At 51.5% G+C, this 9,398-nt stretch overlaps 1 protein-coding gene across 1 annotated transcript in view; it reads right to left on the minus strand.

Annotated features, from left to right (window-relative positions):
- Tac4 (tachykinin 4) overlaps positions 1 to 851 on the minus strand; it is a 9,296-nt gene extending 8,445 nt beyond the window's left edge. The window contains exon 1 of the mRNA XM_028755122.1: positions 732 to 851. Coding sequence (XP_028610955.1) covers positions 732 to 851 — 120 coding nt within the window. The remainder of the gene's footprint in view (positions 1 to 731) is intronic.
- Positions 852 to 9,398: the final 8,547 nt, after the last annotated feature.

Raw genomic sequence — 9,398 nt, forward strand, 5'->3', positions numbered from 1 at the left:
TAGCTGTCTTCAGACACTCCAGAAGAGGGCATCAGATCCCATTACAGACGGTTGTGAGCCACCATGTAGTTGCTGGGAATTGAACTCAGGACCTCTGGAAGAGCAGTCAGTGCTCTTAACCACTGAGCCATCTCTCCAGCCCAAAATAATTATTTAAAAAATATTTCTTCCCAGTGACAGTACGCAGGAGAGTGGTAGATGCCACCATTGTCAAACACCAGTGTTTGTCAGGAGGTGAAAGCAGTTCCTTGTGTGAGACAAAACAGCAATCCTATTCCAGTTGGTCACTTGAAAAGGAATTCTGAAAAATCTCCAATTCAAAGACACACAGAATCAGAAACTAACTAAGGTGGAAGCTGTGCTTTTGAAGCAGTACACCTTAGACAAGCTAAGTGACCTCTCTGTGACTCAGTTTTCTTATCTGTGAAATGGGATAGCAATAATATTTTCCCCCATGAGGTTGAAATGGGTTACTTTTAACAAGGCAGTCAGGACAGCACTAGGAACACAGTAGGTGTTAACTAAGTGTTTCTGTACATACAGCACACATTGTTGCCCTCACGGGGACAAGCTGAATGCTCCTCTGGTGTTTGGACAGCTCGAGGCTTGACCCTCCCAATCCTGCAGAGTTGACCAGTCTGCCTTGCCATTAAAGGCTTAGGATAGTGCACTCTGCTACCCTGGCAGCTTCAGACAGAATCTCCCAGCCCTCTGTCATCTCAGAAAGGTACCTTCAGGTTCACAGTCACCCAGGACTCTGCATCTGCACCGAAAGCCAGTTCTTCTCTGTCTCCTGCTGTAGTGCACACTGACGGCCCAATCAGGAGAAACAGGGCAAGGAGAGGCAGCATGGTGAGCAGCTGCTGCCCTGTCTAGGGAATCCAGGGAGCCCCACTCAGCCTAATGCCACCTCCTCCAGCAGGCTCAGGTCCCCCCCCCCCCCCGCCCTGGGGCCACTTGTATGTGGCTGGGATGTCTCCCTTTGCTCTCAGGCCTTCCAGCTTCTCTGCTTCCTTCCTGTGGCTTACCCCACCTTTGTACTCCTTCACGTCACAGCCTCTCTTCTTGGCTGATCGAGACAATGAATCAGGAGCCTGGACCTCCCCATAGCCACCCCAACATTTGATCCCAAGGCTTAACACTGATGCAATACCAGCCTTACCTTTGGCTGTGTTCCCTCCTGCGACAGGTGCACAATGGCACAGAATGAGCGACCTGGAGATTACAGCTTGCCAGGAACAACCCCCATGGGAAGAGGGCTGTATGGTGCTTCCTTCCTGCGTTCTCTCAAGGTTGGCCAGTCTGTCACTGCTGATCGACTGCTCCCACCCCATCTCTTCTTTCTCTGTATTCTTCCTATCCTCCATCACCGTCTGTGCTGAGAACACACTGCACGCCCTGGGAAGTGCCAGGCCTTAAAAACGTGAGGCTTCTTACAACTGGAAAATGAGATTTGCCAGAAAATGGCTTCAGACCCCAAATGTCAGCTACTGACCCGCAGTGATTTTCCACTGTTTCCTCAGCCGTCTAACACTGGTCCACACTTGTCCCTGTGTGTCTCCGAATCACTCTCCTACAAACTCCAAGCTCATTCTCTGCTCAGCTCCTCCCTCTGCCTGGCCATCCACTCATCCATCCTGTCATCTGCCGTCTAGAACAAAGGCCCTGCAGTCAGAGATCAGAGATCCACTTGTAGCATCATCGTTGAATAGCTGTGTGACTCTCTCTGGCTATTACTTAACCCCCCTAAACCTTAGGATCCTCCTGGGTAACACCAGGCTGACTGACACTCTGCAAGGGCTGAAGAAGAAATAAGATGTGCGTGGGACATTCAGCACAGTGTGGGATGGTATATATTTAACCACCACCGCCCGGCTTAATGTTACTTTTTTTTTCTTGATTTAAGAGTTTCTGTGGGGGCGGTGGGGGCGCACACCTTTAATCCCAGCACTTGGGAGGCAGAGGCAGGCAGATTTCTGAGTTCGAGGCCAGCCTGGTCTACAGAGTGAGTTCCAGGACAGCCAGGGCTATACAGAGAAACCCTGTCTTGAAAAACCAAAAAAAAAAAAAAAAAAAGAATTTCCGTGGCTGTCCAGGAACTTGCTTTGTATACCAGGCTTAGCCTTGAACTCAAAGAGATTTATCTGTCTCCCAAGCGCTAAGGATTAAAGGCTATCGTCATCATGCCTATCTGGCTAACTATTATTATTATTACTATTATTGGGACTGGATGGGAAGGCGAAGAAGACAGCATGCCTGACCTCAGCACCAGAAGTCTTGTGATGCGTTGCAATAGGAATTGTTTTAGAATACCAGTACATGCTAAAATGCAGATTCCCTGGCTCAGGCTACCAATAAGCTGTCAGCCTGTCTTTTATTTAACTCTCTTACGGCCAAGACAGCCGATGTCTCCCTCTGCCCTCTTGTTTTGGGCTTTCCATCATCTTCCTTAACACATTCTTCCTCAGAGGTAACACTTTTGCCCTCTTCATCTTACAGATGTGCAAACAGCCAGTTCAGGCTTGCTCTTAAGGAGTATCCTAGACTCCAGTGTCATTAGGGCTTGCAGGGTGGCCTGGGGATCCCAGCTTGAGCCTCTGGACATGGGAAGTGGCCTTGCCACTGTAGGCACAGACAGACTGACTTTAGTCTGTGAGGAGGACAGGAGGGGCAAGTCGTTCATGAATGAGTGGGGAAAGCGCTCACGGACACAGAGGACGTCCAGGCCTCGGCATTGGTGTTGAGTTTCTCCACCTCGCCGGTGAAGGAACCACCGTGCATGGGTCAGGATGTGGTGGGCGCAGTGTGTGGACACGGCGGGAGGTACCAGGCAGATGAGAGGGTAGAGGGAAAAAGAGAGAGAAAACCCCAAAGGTCCGGAAGGCCGAGAGGGAGGCAGGGCACCAGATGCAAACCGCGGCTATTTGCAGCGTCGCCCTCGGTTTGCGGTCAGGCTGAGGCTGGAAGGCCGGGCGACCGGGATCGCAGCCCCGCCCGGTGCCCTCGGCCACCCGGGCGAGGCCCTGGCCCGTGAGTCCCCTTCGCTGCAATGTTGAGGCTCGGGAGGCGGGTGGGCTGGCACGCTGAAGCCAGAGAGATGACAAGGCCACCGGAGGACAGCCCGCTCTGCCCTCGCAGGGTAAGGTTCTGGAGGAAACGCAGGGTGGGTGGGCAGGTTCCGGTTGGAGTCGGACCGGAGGGAGGCGGGGCCCCGGCAGGATGGGACTCGGACACTACCCACCGAAGACGAGCTCGACCGGGCAAGCAGCGCCCTCCAGCGGCCAAGCCGAGCAGCGCCCCCGACCGCCCGAGCCGGGCAGCGCCCCCTATCGGCTGCGGCCCGCAGCAGCCCTCACCGACAGAGGAAGGCAGGTTGAGCTCTGGAACAACCGCGCGTGGGCGGCTCGGGTCCCGGGCGGCGCTCTGGCCGCGGGGCGGGTCGCGGCAGCGGTGAGGCTCCCTGGGCGCCGGGTGGGCGCGAAGGATTGCTAAAGGCTGCGGTTTGGCCAGGATTGCGGAGCCGAGAAGAAAAAGATACAAGCGGGCAGGGATGAAAAAAGAAAAAGCCGAGGGAGAAAAGGGAAACACTAGATGCCGCGGGCGAGCTGCGGGCAGGAAGCCGACGCTTCCGATCACCCACTCGGCCAGAGGAGGGGGTCGTGGGTCCGTTGCAGAGACCGGCTCAGGGAGGCCGGGCGCCATGGGTGGCAGAGTCGGGATTCGAACCTGGGTCTGCATTCAGCTCGGCTCTTAGGTTCGTTCAACTCCTAGATCAAGAAAATGGAATGGAGGAATGGCGGGGCTGGGAGGGGCCCGGATGATAGGTCTTGGCTGCCTTGTGTGGACACTTGGGGAAGGAGGCCAGCTGTTAAGAGACCGATCTGCTGGACCCTGCTTCCGTCCTTCCTACGCCCTTCCAGCGCCCCCACGTGGAAGCTTCTGACCAACTCACTGCCCCTCCTAGACTGCCGCGTGTCGGCGAGTAGGGACCTGGGTTCAGGGTTTTGATGACTGTTCTTTGCATAGAAGAACAATAGGTTCCTTCCATTGGTGGGGTAGTAAAGTGGCTCAGGTCACCCGGGAGCTCATACCAGAGGCAACAAATATAAACCCTATGCGTGGACCACTCCCCTGCAATAACTTAGACATTCCCTCCCTCCCTTCTCACCTTACTGTTCCCTTTCATTGGCCACGGACTTATTGAACACCCACTTTGTCAGAGCGGGGCATCTACAGATGAGCAGGCACACTGAGCAGAATTCTTCATCTCTATCCTCACTAGGAGGTGGAGCAGAACCTGGTTCTTGAGTCAGAGTTGGGTTGGACAGATATTTACCCACATTTCAACGATTGCACCCAAATCTCTCATGTTCTTGGCACCTTTAGCCTGTTAGACTGTTGGTTTCCACCCCTGCTGACCCATATCGCTGAAAGGGTCCAGATAAAAGTGCCTGAAAGTGTTGCCAAATCCACTGCTAGCAAATCAGAGTTCACTGTCTTTTTTTTGTTGTTGTTGTTGTTTTTGGTTTGTTTTGTTGTTCTATTAACCTTTTATTTTATCTGTATGGATATTATATCTGTGTTCTACATGTGTTCTCGGCCTGTGGGGGCCAGAAGAGGGCGTTGGATCCCGGAGACTGGAGGTTAGGTTGTGAGCCACGATGTGGATTCTGGAAATGGAACCAGTTTCCTGCAGAAGAACAATCAGTGTTCTTAACCTCAGAGCCATCTCTCCAGCCCCTAGATAGTATTGAGAATGATCACGAGAGAACCCCCGTTGTCCATTACCCCAGACACCAGCCATCCCCCACCACCAAAGACATAGGCCCAGAGATGCAGGAGCCTGGGGGCTTCTTTTAGTTCCTTTCCTTTTCTCAAACCTCCTCAAACACGTCTCTTTAAAGTCAGATGCCATCAAGAAAAAGAAACACCCGGGTGGGTGTAATCCAAGAGAACCAGACCAGAGTGCAAAGGTTCAAATTATGACCCCATCACTAAACTTCCCTTGCTGTAGCGGAGAGATAGAGATAGATAGATAGATAGATAGATAGATAGATAGATAGATAGATAGATTGTGAGAGAGACAGACAGACAGAGACAGAGAGACAGAATGCTTGCTTGCAGGGAGTAAGAAGATAACAAGAATTTTATGCAGCGTTTGTTTAGCTTGCTGTCAGCATATAATAAATGGCAGCAATTATTGCTGTTAATAATATAATTAAATGACAACATCCATGTACATTCTCTGGGAAAGCCCAGATTAAGGAAAGTCATGGGGCATTCCCTGATGTTTCGCCATCTGGTTACTTCTTAAAATATGGCAACTAGGGGTCCGCCATCAGACTGGCTCTCCCTGTGTGGGGTATCTTCCTTAGACAAAGTTCAGCATCTTAGATCTTAAAGGGCGGGCCCAGGAAGGCTGGTGAAGACGGGTGTCAGGAGTTCTGGGTTCTAGAAGTGCCCCTTCCCTCAAGGGGAACGGAGGAACCTCTCTGAAGTGCTCACTTCTCCCAGTGCCTGCAAGCAGTAAACCCTCTGGTCTGACCCCATTAGTGAGGGGAGAGAAGCTCTGTTTAAAACCAGTCTTCTCTTCCTGGAGCCTGGTCTGAGTACGGCGAGTGAGCTGCTAATTGAAAGTGTCTGTAATGCATTGCCCCTGATCTGCCGAGTGGAGCCTCCAGTTCCCACTGTCTGCAGAACAGCTTGCCGCTCTGGCCTGAAAAGGCTCTAGTGTGGAGACGGTGCCTGGGAGTAGGGCTCTGCTGGCTGGTCACAAGGGCACCTGGGGCTAGCCTTGCTGGACATATGTCCTGCTACCCCTGACCATGACCTGGACACCTAAGCCACCAAAACTAGGGAGGGCAACTGGAGATGAGGGACTCCCATGCCCCCTGGTCCTGTTCCTAGGTCCGCTCAGTCCTATGGTCTGAGGTGAATTTGAGGCTGGTGGGGACAGCTTGGGGTTGGGAGGGAACTCCATTTCAGATGTGCGAGCACTGAGGACTCAGGCAGAGGTAGGACCTTAGGACCCAGGAAGAGGTAGCTGTGGAAATCCAGATGCTCTGGGTTCCCTGGGCCTAGTAGGACTGGAGCTGGGACCTAGACTCTGCCACTCCACATGGGCCTGATCCCTGTTCCTGTGGTTCTGATCCTGAAGATGCAGACAGCCAAGGGTCATTTCACATCTCAGCTCTGCTCAGTCTTCAGAGACTACAAAATATAAATCTTTATATTTTTAAAAGTTTTTTTTATATTTTATTTTACATGTATGGGTGTTTTTCTCTATGTATTTATGCAGCTCTTGTATGCCTGGTACACATGGAGGCCAGAACAGACATCACATATTCTGGGACTGGAGTTACAGAGGTCACCATTTGGGTGCTTGGAACCTAATCATGGTCCTTCGGAAGAGCAGCCAGTGCTCTTAATTGCTGACCCATCTCTACAACCTGTTTGATATTTGAGACAGTCTCACTCTGTAGCCCAGGCTGGCCTTGAATTCTGAATCCTTCTGTTTCTGTCTTTCTAGAGCTAGGACTAACTATGTTCTACCATGCCCAGCTGAGCCTCTCTTTAAAAAAAAAAAAATGTTCAGGAACAAGGATCTGGGGCTTGCCTGGGCCATGGCGCTTTAGCAGGTGTAGTGGAGTTTTGTCCTTCGAGACCGTTCATGCATATGGGTGGGGTCAGGATAAGTCACTGGAATAGTCCCGGGATGACCTGGGGTGGAGCTGGGTGAGGCCTGTACTGATCTAGAGAAATGTGGGCTGAACTCAGTGACAGCAGAAGGTGTCCTGGGTTTGAGGTCTGGAGGACAGGAAGTGGGAGACACTGGGATGATGACAAGAAATATGTCTCAAGGAAATAGGATGCCCGAGTGCACTTCTGGACAGCCTAACGCTTTGAAACCCCTGGGACTGTCCAGGAGGAGGTGCAGTGGGCTCAAGGAACAAGGTGTGGAGTAAACCGAGGCCAGTGCATGGAGCTGTTAGGGAACACCAAGAACCCCCTCTCCCCCAAAAGGCTAGGGAGATGGCTCAGTGTGAGGACCTGAGGGAAAACCCCGAGAACCCACATAAAAGCCATGTGGGGTAGCATGAGTCTCATGAGTCTGTAGTCCCACCGTCCTAAGAGGAGACAGGAGAGTTACTATAGAGGTTCAAGGGTGGATAGCCTGCCACACCCTGCCTCAAACAGGGTGAAAAGCAGGAGCTGATACCTGAAGCTGACCTCTGACCTCTGTGAAGACTCAAGGGTGGGGAGCAGGGGACACTTAGAGAAATGTGAATGAAAGGACCAAAGATGAAGAGTGTGGAGTGCTACAAACCAGTGGAGTGGATCATCTGGAGAACATAAGCAACTGGGGGGATGGGGAGGAGAAGGCTATGCATGCATAGGGTAGGGTGTCTATAATGTGATCCCATCCGCTCAATAACACAAAAAGCATGTCCATTTATAAATGGACACATGCAGATGTCACGACAGTCCCAAACACTTTTCAGAATAATGGATCAATCTGGGAAGCAGTTTATGTTTGGGGAAGGGGAGTGGGAACAAGACAGAGGGCAGGGTGTATGTGTGGGGAACAGGTTGCCTCCATTTCTGTCTGTAAAGGGTTGGTTTTTGTTCTTTTAATTTTTACATTTATTTGTTTGTTTATGTGTGTTCATGGGGTTGGGGCATGCCCATACCACGTGTGTGGTCAGAAGACAACTGAGGGAGTTTGTTATCTCCCTCCATCCCCTGAGCCCCAGGGATTGAACTCAGGTTGTTAAACAGTTGGCTACAGGCAGAGTCGTTTCACCAGCCCAGGTTCTGGTGTTTATTTATTTATTTATTTTTGGCTTTTCGAGACAGGGTTTCTCTTCAGGTTCTGGTGTTTTAAGCTGGGGTGTGATTCTGGTTTTGCACACTTTGGTGTGCCTTGTGCAATGAATAAATTCTGGAAAAGAAGACACCACAGTGGAATTCTGAGAACCACGGAGGAGAGCTTCAAATGTGTCTGGGGTAGAGTGCTTGCCTGGCATGCCTGAGGTCATGGGTTCAATCCCCAGCACCAGCACAGAGCAGAGGTGGGAGGAGATGATTTGTTTTGGGTCTTAAGGGAGTGTCAGTTACCTCACTAACCAGCTGGAGAGGTGGTTAGCCCTGAGGCAGGGGGATGACCATGTTGAATTCTGCAGGAGTCAGTGAGTCTCCAGTGCCCAGAGGCTGGTGGGCAAGGACAGTGTTGAGACATGAAGATTTGAGGAGGCTGAAGTCAAGCCCTGGTGCCTGGGCATGGAGAGCAGGTGATGCCCTCTCTTGGCAGGCAGCAAAGTAAAGGATGCGGTGCCAAGCTGGGCAGAGGGGCTGCCAGGGTAGAAGATCAGAGGAGCGGATGGGGGTGCTGGGGCACTGTCAGGGCTTGAAGCAGGAGGCTGACGGGGGTGGAGTGTGGGGAATCAGCAGAGCTCGGGGGAGGCCAAGAGGAAGTGGGCATTGCCAAGCCTGTGGTGGGAAGCAGTTGGTGCCAGCTCGGGGCTGAGGGGCAGAGGGCAGGGATGAGTACCCAGAGCCTGGTCTCCCTCAACTGTTCAGTTTTGTGACATACACAGTTTTGCAGCTACCGTATTACAGTATCCTGAAGTCTCAAGGTCAGAAGACCTTTGCACAGAAAAGGACAACCATACCCAGCGGTGGAGTCATTGCCCTAGGTAAGGCCACCCCGTGAGTCTGGTGATAAGACCTGGGCCAGCGCTGCCTTGGTGTTTGGATCTGTGCAAACCCTATGGGTTGCATAGTGGAGAGAAGGGACCATGGGGAGAGGCTCCTTTCTGATCTAGCTCCGTAAGCCCTGCTGTGGAGGAACAAGGCCTGAATGTTTCCAAACAGCAGACATAAGGCCACAAACACTACCTGGCAAATGTTCTGGGCCAACAGTGATTCTCCTTCTTAGGGAAGGGGAGGTCCTACAGAATCTGAAGCAAAGAGTTACATGCCTTTAAACCCAACAAGAATTTATTTGTTTGTTTCTGAGATAGAGTCTCCATATGTATAGCTCTGGCTGTCCTGGAACTTTCTACATAGACCCTGCTGCCCTCAAACTTACAGAAATCTACCTGCCTCTGCCTACAGAATTCTGGGATTAAAGACATGTAGTACCAGGCCCTCTTTAAAGAATTGTTTTCAGAACTGAGTGTTAACCCTAGCACTCAGAAACATGACGATTGTTATAAATTTGAGGCCAGGCTGGGCTATATGTAACAATACTCAACAAAACAAGAGATACAAACAAACAGTTGCCTGAGTGCTCAGCTGACAAAGAGTGTTTTCCTAGCAAATATCAAACCCTGGCTTTGATTCCCTGTAACACACACACACACACACACACACACACACACACACACACACACACA

Source organism: Grammomys surdaster, unplaced genomic scaffold (assembly GCF_004785775.1).
Source record: "Grammomys surdaster isolate TR1022 unplaced genomic scaffold, NIH_TR_1.0 126048, whole genome shotgun sequence".
Taxonomy (NCBI): Eukaryota; Metazoa; Chordata; class Mammalia; order Rodentia; family Muridae; genus Grammomys; species Grammomys surdaster.